This window comes from Hippocampus guttulatus, chromosome 6 (assembly GCF_054856545.1).
Source record: "Hippocampus guttulatus isolate MCC_2025c chromosome 6, RoL_Hgut_1.0, whole genome shotgun sequence".
Taxonomy (NCBI): Eukaryota; Metazoa; Chordata; class Actinopteri; order Syngnathiformes; family Syngnathidae; genus Hippocampus; species Hippocampus guttulatus.
The window spans coordinates 12,925,571-12,947,990 of record NC_141266.1 but is presented as its reverse complement, the minus strand read 5'-3'; the positions used below and the strand labels follow the sequence as shown (position 1 = coordinate 12,947,990).

Sequence of the window (22,420 nt, the reverse complement as noted above, 5' to 3'; positions counted from 1 at the left end):
TGTCACAATCTATTAACCACAAGCACTCAAACTGCACCACTCATCATTCATTTCCACAACCATATTAAAATATGAAAACTCACACAATGGCTATGGTCATCACTCTCATGACAGCCGGACAAAAACTAAACCCGGAAATTATATCAGAGTCTGAGAAGAGAAGAAGAAAAAAAAATCATTTGTGTGCTAAAGGACTGTGATGGGCAATGGCTGTCTCCATGGCAACAAATAAAAGCTTCAAGCAAGCGCTATACAGAAACGAAGGCAAAGCCAAGCGGTGTGTGTACGTGTATGCTTGTGTGTGTGTGTGTGTGTGTGTATATATGCTTGTGCGTGTGCCTGCTTAAGAAAAGAAACATTGACACATACTTTGTCACCTTTTTAAGAATTTGATTCAGCCACCAAAATTGTAACAATTTGTAACAACACTTATGGATTTATCTGCTGGCGTCGGCCAGAATGAATTACGAGCGATTGGCTGCTTAATACTTTATAATATAATATTATAATATAATATTACAGGTAAGAGAGTCCAACACACACACAAAAAATGCCCCGCCTCCAAATGTTTGTAAATGCCTATATTAATATTTTAAACCACAAATATACCACAAATGATGACCCCAAAAAAACTATACTCTAATTCCAAACTCATAACAATTAAAAATGAAATGATTTGGAGAACATTTTTGATTTTGAAAAAAATGCGCTGGAATTGTACACGTGAAGATGACTCTCCTAACGTCCGATCATAACCAATTTGCTCCTCTCCGACAAACACACCCCTCCGTCTCTCAGTCGAGGTGCAGCACTTCAACAATACTTTCTCAACACCGTTTACTACTTTCCTATTAGACAGGGGTTTGGCATCATCTTGTGGTATCGTAAGTCTTACAGAAGGAGCACAAAGGAGCACTTTTCTGCTTGGCTCTCGACGAAGGCGGACGCTTCTGCACTGCTCCCCCTGCCCTCCCACCTTTTTTTCCCTGCTCGCCACTTAGTCTTGTGCAGTCTTTGTCTAACTTTTTTTCCCTAGCCTCCTACCGTGTTTTCATCCGAAGAACTAACCATGGAATTAGTTGGCTGGTCTCTTGATGTAATTGACAAAAAATTTTCGACGGAAAGAGCGGGCAGTGGGGAGCCTGCTTGCCCTCCGGGGACACTTGCTGCCGGATACGCCCTGGATCCATGGAGAAAGTGGAGACCGGTGTGCCTGACAGTACTGTCCGTGGAGGACGTGGAAGACATCTACATTATTGGCCTTTTGATAACAGGTATGCTGCTGTTTGGTGTTGGCAGCTTGCTGTTCTATCGCAAAATTCAACCGACGGGAGCAGCTCTATTGGAAGTGAAGAAGCTGCCGGTCACTCTGGATGGCTTGGCGCGAATGTCCAACACTCAGACTCAAGCGGTGACTGAGCTCAACCGCAATATTGTTGCAGTTTGGAGCGACTCCGCGCGATCGATAATACCATGGAGACGTTGGAATTTTCGCTTCGAAAAGGAATTGAGGATTTGGCTGATCGGCGCCAGTGAGAGATACAGACCAAGGACTCAAGGCTGTCTGGAATTGTTGGCGGCCGTCTCTCCAAAACAAACAACGCTATCTGGCCTTTCCCCTGGATGGAAATACGCATGGAGTCTAGGGCCCCCACCACCACCCCCCTCCTTCTCGGCCATGGACTGATAAGCCGGGACTGTCTTCATGATGAGCAGACCTCGACGAAGCAGCTATGACCTGTACACGCATACACATACACAACTGGACAACCACACGCGCATACACATCCTTGTTATCACCGTGTTCATCGCTCCGATTCTTTTTCCCCCGTGACGTGGTTCGATGATGCGGAGCGCAACGGTGACCGTGCAGCTGGTCATTTTCGGCCGCGTCGCGGTTACCCTACCCTACCCCCCCTCCCCCCTTCCCAGTCATCCCCCCCCTTATACATGTTATGTCTTGTGACTTGTTGTAACTGTCTAATGCTTATTCATGTGCTAGGGTCTTTTTTATCCTGGACTTAAATTATCCTCGGAAGAGGATAGTTCGAGCGTGGTTTTTTTTCCCTCTCCCTACCCAGCGTTTTTCCTTTCTGAATTCTGATTGTAATTTCCCCATTGCGGGACAAATAAAGGATATCTTATCTTATCTTATCAAAAGTCTGCAAACAACTGGAGTTTCCTGCAAATGGTTGAGGATAGGTTCCACATGAATATTGAGTGGCGAATAGGCTGGGATTAACAGTTCCCATACAAAAAAAAATGCTTCTATGGGCAATGAGCAGCATATCAGAGCAATCTGAGGACAATTTCATCGCATTATTATATAATCAGAGAGATGCTCTCTCCAAGTCAGTCTGCCAAAGAAATAAATAATAGACACTTCTGCCACCTAACAAAAAAACATTTCAGTGGTATACCTGTCACCACAGTATAAATCGCTGGCATAGATAGATGCCAAACAAAGATCTGTAAGTGGTCATTGCCGGACAACTTTAAGTAAAACCGGATCATGATCTCTCACGGCACACTCGTGTGGCAGGGTACTCTGGTTGTGAATCACTCGATTATAGCAAATGTGTGAGTGCTATCGGATGCTCGCTCACACACGGAATTGTGGTTGACAGTGCGTGACAAGCAACAAGTGTGATTATGAAACATTTTGAAATGACACACAGTGTATGTCAAAATAATCAATCTTGGTAATGATTCTTGTCATCTGAAATCATCTCGGAAAAAACATTATAGTTGGAAAACATACTTCGGCATGAGGTAGAGCGCAGCATAAATATAATCTGAAGTTAATGTTGTCGAGCCGGCATGATGAACAGGCAAGTGGGGAAATGGGGGGGCTGAGGAAATCACAAACACGTTTGGCATGCTTCATTTTGCCAAGGCCCTCCTGCCTCTCCATCTGCCTCTCTCACTTCTATTTCTTCACACCTTCTTCCTCCTTCCTCTCCACTTCTCCATTTGCTAGTGAAAATTAGAAATGCGCGAACACATTGTCACAGTAGTGCTCCCACCTCCATTCATACCACTGAGATGAACCAGCATGGGCAACTGCAGCAATGTCATCAAGACAAATGCAAGGTTTGCATATGGGCAGGATTGCTTTCATGAACCTGTTAGTGGCCAAACGTTTTTTTTACAAGTCCTTGTATGGATACATGTTTTTTAAACTCATTTGATAGAACTCTGTGGTACAGACAGCACCATCAAATTGACTCGACACTACTCTGGCTTGATCAAGTGTGAAACACACATTGCCTATCACTCACGGCTGAATGTTGGCATTGGTGGTAAATCTGCATTCATTTGTTCACTTTTTTTTTTTGGTCAGTCTGGACTGGAGGTACAACCAGTCTCTCATAAACAAAACTGCCTTGCCTTACACATGCTCATACAATGCAAAGCCAACCAAGTAATTTGCAAAAGGAAAAATAAAAATAAAAACACTACATGAGTTCAAGCATGAGTGGCTTCCTTTTTTTTTTTTTTTTTAACAGGGCATTGTTCATTCGTTTGCGTTGATGACCTCCAAGGGTTTGATTGTACAACCAGAGAGGTGGAACAGTCACAGTTATTATCATAGTAGGCGGCCGCTCATTTGAACCATCCCGAAGTTGAGGGCCTATTATTGCGACGCTTCTTTTAGATCGAATTCACACAAGCGTACCTTGCCGTAGTGCGTGGTCTTGATGAACCATTGAGTGAGCAACTTCTGCTCCACCAGCGCACCAGACCTCCAAGAGCGACCGTTTTCATCCACCTGCTCATCAGCCAGTACTGTTTGATCAACAGGGTCCCAGTTCACCACACCCTGAAGAGTACACATGCACACGCACACACAAATTGCTCATGAAGAATGAAAGCAGTGATTAGGTTGCTGCAATTGAAAGAGACAGACTGTAGGCTTTATTTAAAGGTTGTCACACTTCATTACACGTTATCAAAGGCTTTCTAAAGAAGACCTCCAAAATCATCACTGTCACTGTGAAAGACCAACTAAAGCAATCATAATCCTTCCAAAAGAAACCTAGGGTAAGTACTTTGATGGAAAGGCGAGTCTTACCTCTTTCTGATAAGCCAGCCCTGCTTTGAAGAGCTTAATAAAGAGATACTGTGTCCACTTGTAGTAGTCAGGAAGGCAAGTGGTCACCTCCTGTGAAAGAAACATTCTGGTCAGGTCCACAGGAAGGGAGAAGGAAAATACGGTTTGATTGTTGTCCAAGTCTTGATCCTACAGACCCGGTCCCAATTAAAGCAAAGGCCAAGGCTGTCCAGCTGCTCCCGCATAGACTTGATGTTCCTTTTGAAAGAGAATACAGTCAGAGGGTTGAAGATCTTGAAGCACAAATAAGCCTTTAGTACCTTTTGGTCCAATTTTCTGGATCAAGACGTCTCTCAATAGCTGCATTCTCTGCTGGAAGGCCGAAGGCATCCCAGCCCATTGGGTTTAATACCTAGAGATAAAGCAAAAATGCATTTTTGTTGTACAGTATTAGCACTCTGGTCATAATATGGCCTAATTTGTCAAAACAAAAGACATTTATCAAGTGGTTGAATGTAAAAAATATTGATTCATCAATGTGTTGCAACACTTCTATTCGCAATTCAATATTGATTCAGCAACGTCAACACACGATTGAATACCAATACAGAAAATATGATGACAAATCATTTTGCGATCAAAATTTTGATAGATTTTTTTTTACATGAATGCATATTTTAGGCAGTTGAAATCAATTTTCGATGACTCGTTACATTCCTAGTGCTGACTCGAACTAATATGAGTTTGATTGTGATTGTTGATTTCTGAGCACAGCCACATCCCCAGTTCTAAAAGGGTGTGCACACTTGTGCAACCACTTCATCACAGTTTATTTTTACTTCCCTTCTCAAAAAGTTGTCTTTTTTCAATTGAGTTGCCCCCTCAATGCCCATCTTTAAAACTTGTCTCAAAACTCATTTGTATTCTTTGGCATTTGACTCAGCATGACTCAGACTTCACCTCAGTTTTACTGTTTTTGTGCTTTCTACTGTCTTCATTATTAATTTGTTTTTTTGTTGTATATATGATATTTGCTCCATGTACTTTGTATACAGCAGTGGTTGTTTTAAAGTGCTCTACAATGAAGTGTGTATTCTGCTCATATTCAGTCATGCTGTATAACCTTTCCATGCCCAAAGCGTAGCTCGGCGTCTTTGGAAGAATCATCTCTTAAAATTGGAACACTCCCTACTGGAGACGCACAAACATTGGGATGTGCTAGTTGATACTAGCTGAGAATCGGTTTATGAGAAACGAAAGTTATGATGTCACACCTTGAGTTTTGGTGCCACCCTTCTGATGATATAAAAATGATGTGACTCACTTCCTGCTTCGCACTCGTGACATGCAGCCATTGTCTGTCAACCACGGGTGCCCGGAATATTCTGTTATTAAAAGCTTCGAAGAAACTGTTCATCGACTCCAACCTGTATTTGGATTACCAACATTCTCCTCGTCCCAAATTCAACGAACACGCAGGGGAAAGAAGGCCACTTTTCCCCCAACAATAAATACAGTTGAGTTGAGTTGAGGTGATGGTTACAGTAATGAGGGGAAAAGTCACATTTTATATCCTTTATCGTATGTCTCATATTGTTTCATATTGTATATACAGGGTCTTGTTACACATGTAACCTTGTCCATGTTTTTGCTGTTCCTACAGAAAAAACAAAGTTGAGCTTCATTTTCTTACCTCACGGAACAACAAACTGAATATTATGTTTTGAATTTCAAATAAAATATCAGATGATCAAAATTACAATCTTCAAGGGAGAACAGAAGTAACTACTGTCTAGTGCAAAACATAAAACCGTGCAGTCATTTTTAAAAATACCACAAAAATCACACTAGAATAAGCAGAACAACGTGTGAATGAATTTGGTGCTTTTGCCAAGCAGCACACAACATTTCATGCTTTATGTCGCTTCAGTCAAATAGCAGTGGATCCTGACAGAGTCTATATGATAATAAGCAGTCCCTTGCCGATCTTCACTCCATCACACAGTGCAATTAGTACACGCTGGTAAGGTGCAGAATAAAAGATTGGGATATGAGTTCTTAAAATATCATTCAGCCATTCATGGCTGGATGTAATGGATGCAGATTTCATGCGAACATTTTGATCATTTTTCTATGTAATGTTATACTCACCCCCCCCCCCCCCTCCGACCCCCCTCAGCCCTGTGCAATACCATTTCTTTCCCCTTTTGCTACTTGGGGGTGCTTTTCTGCTCAGTGAGAGCCAAATGAGATGAAAGCACAGGAGTGGAAGGCATGAGAAAAGAGAAGCAGACCGTCACGGAGTCGAGGACTGGAGAGGATCACTGCGCAGACTTTAACAGGTCTGATGTTTCAGAAGAGTTGGTATCCTTGGTAACTGCATTGGCCTCCTTTTTAGAGCCAAGTATTAGATCGTATTAGGCTAATAGAGCTCAGCACTGTGGCCCAATGTGCCTGCTCGGGACGAAGACCCGCATACGCATCGATCCCGATGCAAGCCAAAGACAGCCTGTGCAAATAACAAAGGCAGGGATATAAATAAATAAACCCTCCTCATTAGTGTTGCGCTTCTACTGTTGTTCATTCAGTCTTGAACTTTGTTAACATGAAATGGTGTGTCTGCTCTAATAGGGAGGTTGCCTGAGTGAGCTCAAGGTTCCAAGAGATTGGCAGGGCAAAATAATCCATTCATCGTTAATAGCTTGAGTGGCGCTTATTCCCATGTCTGCGAAAGTCAAGATCGGTCCCACTTTGCACAGGTGCATTCCTAATCCAGCGTAATGGAGGCACAGCGTGAGTGACAAGAGGCAGTGGAGAGATGGAGAGGGGGAAAAAGCGGAAAAAAGTGGACCTAACGACAAAATGTGCAGACTGTAGCGTGGAACAAGTGGGTGCCAGTCTGACAAAGAAATCTCACTTGTTACTTCCATCGCAAGAAAGCAAGACTCATGCTTGATTTCTTGCTAACCAGTGCTAGCCAGTCGACCACCGCCATATTATGTTTCTATGGATCTACATTACATGTATTTTGTTTATGCAGAGATGGCAAAACTGCTGTTTTAACATGTAAATGACTGATTAACAACCAGTAAACATACTGTGGGAAAAAAGCCTTCCTTTTTGGTCCCCCATATGTGTAGCATTTTTTTCTTAAAGTTACCTGAAATAAATGCCAATTTTCTAGGATCTTTTGCTCATAAAATACATATTTTGTATAAAACACATCATGACATAATTTTTCTTAAATACACTTATCCAGTGGCCAGATGAAGTCCCGATCAAAATATGTGGCTGTACAACTTCTTTTCAAGGAATACAGCGAAGTGCAAAGAATTAAACTGAATAAAACAGTGCTCCAAGGAACATTTAGGAATACTAATCATTTAACCAGAGTTTTGGCAACACAAGTTTGTCATCTTGTTCTGAAGTTAACGTTTAGTTCAACGGCGATGTCTCAGTCCGAACACTGGGTGAGACCATGCAATGACGTACTGTGCATGATGAACAAGAATGGAATCATTTTTCGTGTAGTACGGTAGTTAAATTGTGAGATCATATTTACCGGTGTACAACAAAAATCATAAAAAGGTATGTGGAAAAAAATGGACATAAACATGATATTTGCTTGTAAAATGTTTTACCTTTCTTCAGCCTTTGTTTTCAAAAAAGATTTTTTGAAAAAATACAAAATTCGAATACGCTATTATGCCAAGAGTAAGGTGAGCCACAAACTCATTACACAACTCTACCGCCCATTTGTTTTAGTTGTGTATTTGACAGCCAGGCACTTTTCACTTTTGCACCACTTGTCGCGACCCTTAAGCTCAGTCAAGTGTAAACGTGTTTCCTTTGGACTTGTTGCCATTAGAAGTTCATTAATGACGAGACTGCTGAAAAGCAGACATTTCTCCCGAGTGAAAAAATGTTGACACACAGCGCACACAAGAACCGCACAACAAGCTGGAAATAGTAACAGTGCGTGACCATCTCTTGAGTGTACCTTCATTAATTAACAGGGGGTAGACGGTGTGTGCATACAGAACAATCACGTTCACTTTCCTGACAGATGCTTTGAGAACATAGGCTGGTGTGCAGGAGGTAGTTTGCCAGTCTTGTGAAACCTTTTTCATGTTTAGGCTAAAGCCAGAGGGGTTTTTTTCCCTACAGGTGACAGCACGTAATCTAAAATGCACCAGGGAAAGACATCCAAGGAGCTTGTTATGCACCATGGGAGGCAAAGAGCGGGATATGGTGGTTGTGCAGGGGGACTGAATGAAGGCTGTCATCAAGATGGGGGGGGGGGGGGGTGCAGTGACTCGTTCATCAATGCCTACACTTAAAGTGGATGCAAACAAGAGTATGGCCATCGACTGCTGTGCTGAATGGAGTCAATAACTCAGCCGGGTGCTCAAGATCATCAAGACTATGGATTTTACTTTTACCTTCATGACATCTTAATATGTCTTAATGAGATCACCCAAGCTGAAGGCAAGCACAACTTTTAGTCGGAATTATACAGAAAGTGTCAATAACACTTGCAATTAGAATGTGCGCACCATCTAATAATAGGTTCCCTTACAGAGATAATGATGTTATTGAGCTCTTAATAGTAGAGCGGATTTAAAAAAGTCTACACATATGCAAGGGTTCTGTGAGATGCAAAAAGATATGAACAAAAATCATTTCAAAACTTTTTCCATAATGACTGTGACGTCGAACCTGTACAACTCAACTGAAAGAGAGGAAAATCTTTCCAAAAGGGAAATTAAAAATAAACAAATGAGATAATGTGATTTCTGCACACCCTCTAAAACGGGGGATGTGGCTATGCTCAGAATAGACCAATCACATTCAAACAAATATTCAAGGCTGTCGGCACACACCTGCCGCCAGTAAATGTGCCCTTTCTTCAAACTTATATAAAATTTTGCTTTTCCTGCCGTTTTTGTAGTCACATCTTAAAAGGTACACATACTCTACCTTTAAAGACCCCAGAAATTGAATTCAACCACATTGTCACAATGGTTTAAGTTCTCCTTTTGAAACTACTTTAATTACATTAATAATGATGTAAACAGTTTGAAATGATTTATAATTGTCTTTTTGGGGGTTTTTTAAACACCAAAAACAGCATTTGAAGAGAGTTGTGTGCAACCATTTAATCTGCCGTATATAAATGCCAATAATTACTGTAGATCAACACATTTTTGCGCACCAAATTTGAGTACCAAAATGATAGTGATGTTTAACTCCATTTATTCTTGTGGACAAATGTGGATGCTATTTATATTGTGTTTGACAATGGGCAAGTTTTGCACGTCAGATATTAATATTGTCAGTAATATGGAAAACGTCAACTGGGACCAACAAAACATTCCTCTCTACAAGTTGAAAGCATTTATTGTTTATGTAGTCATGTTTAGGATAAAACAAAAACGGCTCACAAACCTGATAACCTCTCATTCTCTGAAAGTGGCCAATGACATCGCTGATTGTGTACACTCGCACATGGCCCATGTGCAGTCGTCCAGACGGATATGGGAACATGGAGAGAACATAGAACTTTTCCCGATTTTGATCCTGAAATGAGAAAGCCGGCTAGAGTGATGAATACTGTCGGAAGATGTGATGGGAAGGTGTGCATAAACATGTGGAGGTGAAGAAAAAGAACAATAACTCATCACATGCACAGGAAGAGCAATGACTTGTGCATTTCTGTACGAGGCTCCAACGCGCTCTGATTGTAGTGTCAGACACGATTCCGAGTTGTAGCATTGTTGAATGGATGGTTTACGGTCACAACAGTGTTGCCCTGGCAACTGAGGAAGTGCCAGATACATCAAGCTATATATGATTACAGGAAACCCGAGCCATGAATTTTTCAATAAATTAATTAGTGCCAGAGCTGTCTCGAACACACTTCATCACTGTCGCTTGCACCATCAGACTATTAGGATGTCTAATCAGCCGGAGACTACAAGTGGATCATCATTTGGGTGGATGAGTAATTATTAATCAAGTAATCTCAAGAAAGCCTTTTAAAACACTGAAATACATGCAAATACATGGTGGATTTGGGGGGAGGGGGGGGATTCCCCACCATTCTTGTAGAAGTGTTTGTTTTTTTTCATTAATGTATTTTGTTACACCATAAACATATTTTAAAATTACGCATTTTCCTTTACGCACATCATCATCTGCATTTTTTTAGTTCTCTTTTGAGGGCTTCAGCATTGACTATTTCAACACATAACCACGGAATAGGCAACAACAAGCATACTACCAGAAAATGAGTGTGATCATTTTGTGCGCTATTCACCCAGCCTGCAAGTCTATTGATCAAAAAATCAGCACTGATCATGAACAAAGACATGACATTATGGTTGGGTAATATGGCCATCTTTTTTTCCATTTGAATCGATTTTGACTTTTGCTTATAAATGACAGAATTTGAAGCAGCATTTACTTTTTTATTTTTCCCCTCTTCTGGGATTTAAAATGATTCCTCCATTTGTTTTTTCTTCACTGAGCGTCAAATTTCATAAAAATATTTTTTTCTGCAACACATAAATGGGAACCATGTCTCTAACGACAGTTATTGATTCCGCAATTGCCTTCCACTGGGCTCCGTTCTTGACATACAAAAACCCAATGTCAGATTAATTCTACAATTGTGTTTCTTCGAAAGAATTCAAGTTTCTTATCATTTGTTTGAAAATTAATAACTCAAGGGGTTGGAAAAGTTGCTAAGGTGGGAATAGAGACTATGCTTTGTAAAATAGCTACCGGTATACTGTATTATGTTTGCAGCCATGTTGTTAGTACAAGCAGTGCACATCGAAAGGACGCATGAAAGAAAAAAAAAAAGATCCTCACAAATAAAATAAAACTAATCGACAACATTGATTATGAGCACTTGACATATCATTGTCTCTTAGCAACCAAAACGTTCTGCTAATGCTAATAAGCATGCTCAAGTACAGTATGTTTCCGGGATGGCGATGGTACTGCACCTTTTCCAGTGAGTCCTTTTGCCACTGCGCCATGATCCGCGGGTGCCACCATTGCTCCACTCTGCATCGGGTCTCTGTCCGATAGTCCTTCTCCCACACGCCGGTCTCACTGAACAGCGTCCGGAAAACAGGGGACAACTGGCAGCGGACAAGGGTCAGGAAAGCAGTCCTGATCTGGCATGACTGGACAACAATGTGAGGATACGGAGGTATCCATCTCCTTAACATCTTCATGATTCTGTCACAGAAAACAAAAACAAATGCTGAAATTGGTAGAAATGGCAGTTGTCAGGTCAAAGGGACAGTTTCTGCTGAAAGTAAATTCACTTAACATAACAGCCCTTTTCATGTTTGTAAACACACACTCACACACCAAAAGGTTTAGTTGTTCTCAATTTCATAATAAAAATTAATTATTAAATTAATCAAGGAGACTGTGAATGAGGAGGATACATTGAGTGGATATTACGTGATGGTGTCGTAGCCACTTTTAAAAGGACATTCTGGGGGGGGGGGGCTCATAACTGGGTTTGTGGAAGGTAATTTCTCACAGATAAAACGATTGGTTAGATTATTTTAGGGTATTTCCGCTAAATATAATGACTAGCCTGCGAGTAGACCACAGGGTGCTATCCATTTTAGCGTTGAGTGCATCCGTGCCATTCATCTGACCAACAGAAAAGTCAATTAATTAGCCAGTGCATAAAGAACCACTTAACTATGTCTGCATTTCCAACACGTCTACTTTTCAGTTAAATTTATTTTGTTTAATTTGATCAACTTGCCTGTTAAAATGTCATTTACAACTGTCTATTATGTCCCCCTTCCAAGCAGCTAACATCACGTAACATCTTTTTGACTGACACGTCACACATTCAATAATATAGCAGAGAAAACAGCTAATAACATAATTCAAGCCACTTGCCCTCTTTCCTCTATCACTCTGGTTTGTCAAATGACATAAAAGCACCATCTTCTGCCACCCGAAATTACGTGTGATATCATGGTGAAAAGGTCTATTGACCGCAAATAGATTAAAAAATTAGATTGGATTATACTGTATTTAAAAGACTAAAACTAAGACCAAGGTAAAGGCAAGAGCTAAGGCTAGGTAGGTACTCATCCAACTCGGAAATGTTGGTGTCCATTTGCAGCAACTCCAATAACAACAACTAACATTACAACACAAGAAGGCAAAGGGATGCTTTGGTGTGCCTTGACTTGGTCTAGTATCAGAAGGTGTATTGCACATGTGTCAAACTCAAGGCCAGGGGGCCAGATCTGGCCCGCCACATCATTTGATGTGGCCCGCGAAAGTAGCTCAAACATGTCAACTTACATGATCCTTTCTAAAATGTCTACCAAAATTTTTAATTCTCATATGGAATAAATAAGAGATATATTAAAAGCATTTCCTTGTTACTAGCCCCTCATGATAGTAACTTCAACAATAGTTGAATCAACAATTATTCTTGACTTCTTTATATGGTTTCAGTCATAACGGCCCTCTAAGTGAAACGGTAACTAAAATCTGGCCCGTGACAAAAATTTGTTTGCCACCTCTGGTGTATTGCTTCATAGTCTAACAGAATTTGAGTGTCTTGAAAATAACCTTGACCGACATACAAAAATTAACTTGGCTCAGCAAAAATATACTGTGACACTTGATGGTTTATGATAAGGAACCCCGACCATAATGACAAACAATTCTCAAAACACAACCACTGACTTCTACGATCAAAACACGTTATTGGAAACCTATAATTTCTTGTAAGTTAAAAAACCTTACGTGTTTACATCATATTTGATTCAATATGGCTGCCGTGTTTATGCATTCTGGGATGATGACATCCTACCTCTAATAAAAGACACAAAAAAATTTGATTAATAAATAACTTGCAAAATATAAATGTGAATTAGATGAAACAGAGCAGCCTAACAGACTGACAAACTAAGATGTGTGACAATTTCACATGTGCGATGTCCTTGCTAACTGGCTTGTGGGAATGTGTCCATCAAGGATCACCGCAGACATGGCAAGGTGAGAGACAAGAATGTGTTTCTATGGTGACCACTGATCTCGCAATCTCCTGAAAAAAACAGGAGTGTGTTCATTTGTTGATGACCTGCTACATGTTTTATGTTACACATTCCCATTATTTTACTAAAAATTGAACTGTTTTAAATGAACACTGGAGCCTATCCCAGCTGTGAGGATGAAGCGGTTCGGAAGATGAATGAATGAATGAATAAATGAACACTTTCACGGGGTTATAGGTAGGGTAAGCTGGCATTGGTTGTTACACGCAAGACAGTTTTTCCAACTATAAGAATAAAACCAATATGAGTCGGGACTGGGGGTAGGGGGCGATTTTGCTAAGAAGAAGAACTAAATGTTTATAATTATTTTCCAATTGATGGAAAATGAGATCAAGAACAATATTACAGTATATGCATCATTGAAAGCAGTAGAGTTCGAGGTTCACAGAGAGCGCTTTGTGTACTTTATTACAGTTCGTGCTTTGTTATAAATTGACTTAACAATATCCTAAGGTCTGCCTGGTTTAAAATGACAAAATTGCTACATGAACCTGATAAGAAATGAGCGAAGGCAGTGTGTGATATTATGACTCCGATACAGCTCTGATGCAGTGCAAAAAGCAACCACAATCACATACATATTGCTAAATGAATAGCTCTCCTTCAAGACACCTATTCGGCTATTGATCGCCTAGTTATCGCTAGTATTGTCCATTCATGGTAAGAGTTACTATTGATTTGTTGACACTCGCGTCTGTGTTGCAGCTTACAAAAGTAAATGAGAGGAAGTAGAGTGCTTTTACCTGGTTTATTTTATATCCGAGTCGTTGTCTGTATCATGGTTAAAAACTCCATCCTGCAAATATGATGTGAAGCCTTAAATGTTGCTGTCAATGACCTGGGTCTACAGCGCACAACAATGAGCGCTGCCATTTTGGTTTGAATAAACTTTATTGAGACGAACAATCATGACACAGTCTGGAACGCCCGATGAACACACAGTACAGCGTCAAGAAAAACTATGTACAGTACTGTATTATTTGCTAGTTCAGCAAATAATAGTCTTAAAACAAATTCCAGTTTATACATTTGTATAACATTTCACCCCCCTCCAAAAAAGGCAAACAAAACTAATTACATCACAAAGCCTTAATAAAGTCTTCTGCTCCGTTCCAATACATGAAAAGGTACAAATGTGTTAATTACACGTTTGTTTGCTTTTTTGTTTATTAATTCAGAAAAGGAAATAAAAATATTAATGCACATTTTCATATATATATACACAGTATAAGATACTAAACAGAAGAAAGTTCCATCTTCAGTTCCCATACGATTGATTGAGAGACGCATACATAGGTAGATGATTCTAACTTATTAATTTTTTTTGCTTGTTTGCTTTTGCTTATTCATTTATAAAAAAAAACAATGAATATTAATATAGCCTACATGCACTCGAAAAACAGGCGGGGATTTTTTTTAAGCCAGCAGCTGGGTTTTTATAGCACCATCCCAAAAGTAGTTAATTTGGTCACTTTCGAGCCAACAAATGAGTCAAATATTTCACCCAAACGTTGCGTCAAATTAACTACAATTGTGGGTTGTTTCAACTACAATACATTAGTTCACTTATCTATCTAAACGCTGGGTCACATTAACCATCTATCCATTTTGTAATCCGCTTATCCTCACAAGGGTCGCGGGCATGCTGGAGCCGATCCCAATTGTCTTTGAGCAATAGGCCTGGGACAACCTGAACTGGTTGCCAGCCAATCGCAGGGTACAACAAACAACCATCTGCGCTCAAACTCACACCATGGGACAATTTAGAGTGTTCCATTAACCTGCCATGCAGAAGAAAATGCAAACTCCACACAGGAAGGCTGGAGCCGGAATCAAACCCTGCACCTCTGCGCTGTGAGGTAGACGTGCTAACCAGTCGCCCGCCGCGCCGTCACATTAACCAATATGCTAAGTTAATTCTAACATATTACACTACAGTCGAAGATCATATTTAATTGCAATAGATTATCCATCCATATTAAACTGCTAGGCTACAAACCAATAACATGAAATACGACTGACTCATTTACTGCCGGCACCCGGAAGTCCTTTCTCAGGAGGGTTTCCATAGGAGGGGAACATATCTTTAATGCCAGTGTGGAGAGACTTGTGAGTGAGAGATCACCTCCATTCGCACTGCTCCTCATCACAGAGAGAAGCCAGTGAGGAAGGAAGCTAGTCTTTGATCTAAAATGCAGAAAGAAGTAATGCAAGAGTCAACCAGTCTGAGCTGATACGCGCGAAACCAACGCATAACACTGGTAGCCTTGCATCTGGAAGATAAACATGAGGCATCACTGGAGCCCTGCAGTCATACATCAGAGGCAAGTGGGCACTTTTGCTTCAGGCAGAGCCGGGTGTGGATGAGGTGGAGGAGTGAAGGAGCAATGGGTTTCTGACACAGTGGAAGTGTAAATTCTCCCTACTCGGCTTGATAAGAGGCCTTCCGATCAGTACATCTGATTCTTTTTTTACCCTCATTTTATTATTGTCTGATTGAGAACTGGATCGTCTGTTGTAATTTCTTGGAATGAGCAACACCGTGAAAAGAAAGAATTTGTGTAGTATGATAAGATGTGCATTCATAACGCAAGAAAAAAGCAAATTATAAATCTTAATGTGTGAAGAGTCAATAAAACAAGAGGGATTAGTATCGGAACCACACCAAAAACACTCAGAAGGATAAAATAATCCATGTGGTCTCTACTAAATACTGAACCGCCGAGCACCAAGGAGGGATTTGCGTTTTGGTTCCCAACCAAACTTTGCAAGTCGACACAATCTATTTCCATCAAGCAAAGGAGGAACATGTTGAATGAATTATTTGATTCATATTCTTTCACATGATGAGGCAATTAAATAACACCCTCACTGACTCCGTGTTTACATATCAGAATTTTGCCTAATGCCTTAGCCTATGTCTTCTCTCTCCCATCTAAGTATCCAAGCAACTGTGTACTACCTTGGCAACAATCGAATCCGATCTAGAACCTGTATATTCATCAGCATATTTTGGTTTGCAGCAAAATATAGGAACTATATTAATAATACTGCGAACAGCATTCATATAATCACAATTTCCAGGCGATCAAATGTTGTGGCCAATGAATGTGGATACATACTTTCATTGTATCTTTTGCCATCTGTGATTTAATTGTTCTTCCTGTGACACAAATTGTTGCTGGCCTAGATAGGATAAGATAAGATAAGATACGATAAGATAAGATAAGATTAGATTTATTTTTTTCAATTGTTCGGTAACCCTTGGTGAATATATTTCCTGTCCCTGCTTGTGTTTTTAATCCAAACAGACCTTTTAAAATGGGGCATGAGGGCAAATGATAAAAATAAAATGTAGGGACAGGTGGCGGCTTCATGCTGTCTGTGCTGGCAATTTTGATGCCACAAATCTGTTGAGCAACAACTCACTCAAAACAAACACAAGGCATGGAATGACTTCTGAGAAAAGGCTCATCCTATTTCAATGCTCCATCTTTGTCTCAATGTTCCACTTATTTTCATTTTTCTTGAACGAGCAGCCCAAAATAGCTGTGTGTGATTCCACAAAGACTTTCTAGCTGATTTTGGGGTCCGGGAGAGGGTGTGGGGTGCGGGTGCGGGGGGGGGGGGGGGGGGGGGGGGGTTAAACTGAGCATTTGTGAATTGCTGTGTTGTCTTTGGGTCTCCGCAGATTGTTGGTTGTTTTTCAAACAAATCTCTTTTGAAAGGAACCAATCATCCTACTCTACCCACATCCGCCTCGCCGTTCCCACCATGACAAAAAACGGTAATCACCCTGGCGGTTCTCTCTGCAGGTTTCTGGGGACGATTACGTTTCACGAGCAGAGTACCACAAGACAAATGACCACACAGAGCTACTGGAGCAGCAGTGTGTTATGTGGAAAACTGATCACTGAATGCATTTGGGCGGGGGCTTGCCTTTATCTGTCCAAGGTTACCTTGAACAATGTGCACTTGCCATCAATGAGAGGTGGGTGTTTGTCGCACCACAGAGAAGCACCATCTCAGCTCCCCAAGAAGAGCAAGGAGCTTCCTGACGGGTCTCTGCATGCCCCTGACTGTCTCAGAGCCCGATAAGTGTGATGTTATTCCCTGGTTGTGTTTCACATTGACAGACTCATGTGTCCTTCACTTATCTGTTCACATGAAGGAGAGAAGCATGGCTGGATACATGATATGTAGGAGGGTCAGATGTGTGGTTGGAGGAAGATCTTAAGTCATCATCTCCATCAATCACTCTGATCTCGCTTGTCTTTTGCTACAACACACCGTTGTAGTCGCTCTTCAATGCAAGAAGGTGTTGTTGTCACTGAGAAGCCCTGAGCCAAGACAACTTGACTTTAGGAAATATTAGTGCTCATGAGGTTGGGGAAGGGTGAGCACGGACAGTGTTTTGCAGCATCGACTGTGTGCCTTAATGCCAGGAGACCACCCAGAGCAACACAGTCCAAAGCTTCTGATGTTCGCCACTGCAACAACCAGGACATCCATTGACTCTGCAGATATTAGGGAGCATATGGGAATCAGGGATGTATCACAAGATTATGCTTTTGTACTTTTCAAGGGTCAAAGGTGTACAGGTACAGTGCATCTATTCATCAGTTCATCAAACCAATTTTAATATCACACAGAGACAACCCGAGGAAATATAAAATCCAGTTTCTAAATGACCATTTTAAAATTTATTTATTTATTTAGACACACACAAAAAAAATCTAAACCTACCTGTCCCTGGGTGAAAAAGTAATTGCCCCCCCCCCCAAACCTACGAAATGGGTTGTGCTACACTTGGCAGTAATAACTGAAATCAAGAATTTGCGATCCTTGGTGATGAGTCTTTCACATAGCTGTGGAGGAATTTTGGCCTACTCTTCTTCGCATAATTGCTTCAACTTTGCCACATTGGAGGGTTTTCGAGCATAAACTGCGCGTTTAAGGTCACACCACAACAGCTTGATTGGATTCAAATTCGATCTTTGACATGGGCACTCTAACATACTGCAACTTGTTTTTTCTTGATACATTCAGAGGCGCAAACTGATTATCGGATGTTGTCCTTCTGGCTTTTCTGGGAGACAGCAGAATTCATTGTCCTATCAATAACAGCAAGTTGCCCTGGTTAACAAAGCAGCCACATACCATCACACTGCCACCAACATGCCTCACTGTTCGATTCATCAAATGCTGTGCCATTTTTACTGCAGATGTAACTGGCCGCACATCTTCCAAAAAGTTAAATTTTTGTCTCATCAGTCCACAGAATGTTTTTCCAAATGTCTTGAGGGTCATCAAGATGTCTTTTGGCAAATGTGAGTCTCTATCTATCTATCTATCTATCTATCTATCTATCTATCTATCTATATATCTATCTATCTATCTATATATATATATATATATATATATATATATATATATCTATATATATATATATATATATATATATATATATATATATATATATGTGTATATTTAAAGAGATATAGATATACTGTAGATATAGATATACAGTATATACACGCGCGAACACATACACATACACACACACACAGGGTTCCTTTTTCTTACTTGAGTTAGTCGTGATATCATAAATATCCAACCCTTCCAATTTCTATAGCTCTTGTCTTCATTGGAATTGCAGCTTGCAAGATTGAGCCTGTCCCAGGCGACTTTAGAAGAAAGGTGGGATACACTTTGGACTGGTCACTCGGCGATTGCGGGGCACAAATAGACAACCACTTTCACACACATTCACACCTATGGGAGTCTTTAATTAACCTAATATGCAGTTTTCTTGGAATGTGGAAGGAAGCCAGCATTCCCAGAAAAATCCCACACAAGCCCAGGAGAACATAGCTGTGCCACAAGATTTCCGAAGCAGATCCCAGAACCTTTGGCTGTGGAGCAGATGTGCTGGCCAATGGTCCACCGTGCTGCCCTTTCTTCTGTTCATTTTTACAGTCGATAAATAATAATAAATATTTTTAAGTACATTTATGTAGCGGTTACAATACCAATTCACATTTTCACTATTTTCTTCTGCTACTACTTTGCTAGACACGGTTGTCTTTAATCAGACCCTAAACGGCGACAGTGAAATATTAGGACTCTCTTCCTCCACTGAACATACTGTATTGTTCCTCATCAGTGGACTGCACTGTTCTCTCACCTCCAGGGAGAGCACCATTTGGTTGCCGTGGTGATGAGTCCTGGCAGTGATTGGTGATATGACAGGCCCACAGGAGACAAATCGGGATTTCACCAGACTCTGATGTGAGAGCGGAGCTGAACTTTGCGGTTATGAGGATGCACAGAGCTAATTCTTGGTTTCTCATTAAGTCAGAGTCTGCGTTTCAGACTAATGGTGTCTGATCCAGCACAGAGCGGCTGCCGGCCAGCCGCATGCCACAAATGCTTCCTCATCTCGGCTTCCTGTGGAAAGAGACACACTTTGAGTCAATGAATCTTTTATGCATTCTCCTTTGGCACGAGAGACTTTATCTTAGTCCCATTTGTATTTTTGTCACCAAACCAATTTACATTTTTATAGCATAATTAATGAACAAGAAAACCATTTACATTTTGCTCTGTTCACAATGGCATATCTGAGATTGGGGGACCCGTGTTTAGGAAGACTGACTTGTATGTGTGTGCAGAAATGGAACTAAAAAAGCCCACAATTGTCTGCAAGCAAAAAGGTTTGCTGTCATAATTAAAACAGAAGAAGATGAGTACTCTCAGGTGCAAATTGGGGCCAAAGCGTTTTTCACGTCAGCTGACCATCACATCAAATCCACAACAGCAAATTGTGCTATTTAAACAACACAGAGGCAAACAGTTCATTCAAATGATGCTTGTTGGCTTCATCAACTGCTAAGAAAAAATTGCAGACTACAACAATCATCTCTTTGTTAATCCTGTTTAACAATCGAGTTCTGCCAATAGCTGATTGTCTTTTCTGACACAATACATAATTATGAACATAATGCTGCCATTATTATTTCTCACCCCCTTCCCTCTTCTGCACAGAGGACAAGAGGTGACGTGGAAGGACAATTATTTTATTGTGTTGTGCCTGTTTTGAGACTTGAAACATCCCAGAACAAGCGCAGAAGCCTTACTGCCATGTTTGTTTTTAAAACAAATACAGCATTTATTTGCTTATATACTAAAATTGTAATCCGGGGCAAACCACGGTTCACTTGAATAGGTTCACTTGAACAATCTAATGCGCAAAACTCGAAATAACGTTTTTTTTTCTGAAGCAATTTTGCTAATCTACGTATTCAATTGAGGAGCAAATTTCAAATTTTAAGGAGCAATTTTTTTTCATGTTATTCCGACCTGAAGCAAGGGTTCGTGTGTGTGTATGTGTGTGTGTGTGTGTGTGGGGGGGGGGGGGGGGTTCAACGACAAAACCGACAAAATAAGTAGATGACTCAGATATCGATGTTTTCAAATATAGTTAGTAATAGTGAAAGGTTGTTGAAATAAACACTCAATTCAAGCAGCCAACCCATACATAAAATACCTACATAAGAAGAGGAACGAAATATTTTCACTTCCCATCACTTTTCTAGACGCAAAGCAGTTTGGTATCAGAGGACAGCTCCAAGCAATGACATGGCAGAAACATCCAGATATGTCTCTCTACCTGTCGTTCCATTTCGGTTTTCCTTTGGAATGGCAGCGAGGGGGCAAAAGGGAGTGAGTGAAGCATGGGTGCCACAGGCGCGCAGGACACCGTTGGATGAGGAGAATATCCAAAGGGAGGGAGGAGGGGTTGCGCGTATGTGACAGCCATTGGACGTTTCCATTCGCACCACTCGGGCAGAGGATAGAATCTCTCCATCTGGATCGGCGCGGTTAAAAATCGTCAGCGGTTCGTCCCACGCAGCATGCGAACAGGACACACGCGCCCCGGGTCATGCTGAATAAGTGTCCGACCCTGCTGCTGGCTCTGACCGCAGTGGCCGGACTTGTCCAGCGATGCCAGGGATGGAGCGACGAGGACATGCTGCTGCCGCCCGTCAACTCCTCCAACAGGTTCCTGGCCGACCTAGGAATGGATGTGCGCCTGTCCAAGAGGTCCGCGGAAGGGAGCGAAGCGTCTCCGGACGCGTCGTCTCAGCAGACGCCGTCCCATTGCAACGTGAGCGTCCAGAGACTGCTGCCCTCCTCGTTGGTGGCCCGCTGGGACAGCAGCTTCGGCTTCCAGTGCGACGTGCTCATCTACACCACCAACAACCACGGGCGGGCTTTTTTCTCCGCCTCTTTCAACCGGGCCATCTCGCCCGTGGTCATCGAGCATCTGGGCACCACCGGGGGTCAGCAGGAGTTGAGGCTGTGCGTGGGCTGCGGGCTCTCCCGCTACAGGAGGCTCGGCCCCAGCCGGGCTAGGGGGCAGCAGAGCGGCGACCAGGTCACGTTTTGCTGCGTGGATTTCAGCCTCGACGAGCTGAAGGGTGACAAAAGTTGGAGGCTGAACAGAAAGCCCATCGAGTCCACACTTGTGGCTTGTTTCATGACTCTGGTCATCATCGTGTGGAGTGTTGCTGCTCTCATATGGCCGGTTCCTATAATTGCAGGCTTTTTACCTAATGGGATGGAGCAGAGAAGACCCAGATGACTGATCTGATTTGACGAGCCCGTGCTGCCTATACCGAATATTAATTGTAGCCATTCTACTCCTTGACACAACGAATGAACGACTGTTTATTGAAATGTTGGTCATTTGGATTTCTAGTAAACCTCCTCAGAGGATAAAGTATGAATGTGTTTTACGTATGCGTGAGTTCTAGTGGGACCAATATCGATGTTTTTTTGTATATTTGTAGGCCCGTATAGCCTAGAATAAATCATCGTAAAGTGTGCACAATTTTCTCTTCAAACCTTCTTTGTAGTTTTGAACCTTTCTAGAATGTTTGCCTTATACTGTACCTCGTGTAGAACTTTGCACTGCACGTGTACTGAAAACATATATAATCCAGCTATAAAATGTACGCCTTTTCTGACGGAATTATTAAGTGGATTTTAATGTTTATAATGCTAGATTTGTAATATCAAGCTCAATATACAATATGTGCTTTATTTGTATCTGTCACAATATAAACAATATACAGGACAATAAAATATGCTATGATATATTTGATTTATTCTCTAAATTTTTGGGATGTAGGAGGAAACCGTCGTACCGGGGGAAAGTACTCCCCAGGAAGGGACGAGGAGACATGCA

At 41.4% G+C, this 22,420-nt stretch overlaps 2 protein-coding genes across 2 annotated transcripts in view; one reads left to right on the top strand and one right to left on the bottom strand.

Annotated features, from left to right (window-relative positions):
• The window catches only part of lars2 (leucyl-tRNA synthetase 2, mitochondrial), a 33,586-nt gene extending 19,548 nt beyond the window's left edge, over positions 1–14,038 (bottom strand). Inside the window, exons 1-7 of the mRNA XM_086114061.1 lie at positions 13,911–14,038; positions 11,068–11,305; positions 9,503–9,634; positions 4,375–4,466; positions 4,252–4,312; positions 4,076–4,165; positions 3,680–3,823 (exon numbers count right to left, since the gene is read on the bottom strand). Of these exons, the coding sequence (XP_085970187.1) occupies positions 3,680–3,823; positions 4,076–4,165; positions 4,252–4,312; positions 4,375–4,466; positions 9,503–9,634; positions 11,068–11,301 (753 nt within the window). The 5' untranslated portion in view covers positions 11,302–11,305; positions 13,911–14,038. The remainder of the gene's footprint in view (positions 1–3,679; positions 3,824–4,075; positions 4,166–4,251; positions 4,313–4,374; positions 4,467–9,502; positions 9,635–11,067; positions 11,306–13,910) is intronic.
• A 6,757-nt stretch (positions 14,039–20,795) lies between these two features.
• Positions 20,796–22,336, top strand: tmem158 (transmembrane protein 158). The gene has a single exon (XM_086113166.1). The coding sequence runs from the start codon at positions 21,113–21,115 to the stop codon at positions 21,812–21,814; it is 702 nt and encodes a 233-aa protein (XP_085969292.1). The 5' UTR covers positions 20,796–21,112; the 3' UTR covers positions 21,815–22,336.
• Positions 22,337–22,420: the final 84 nt, after the last annotated feature.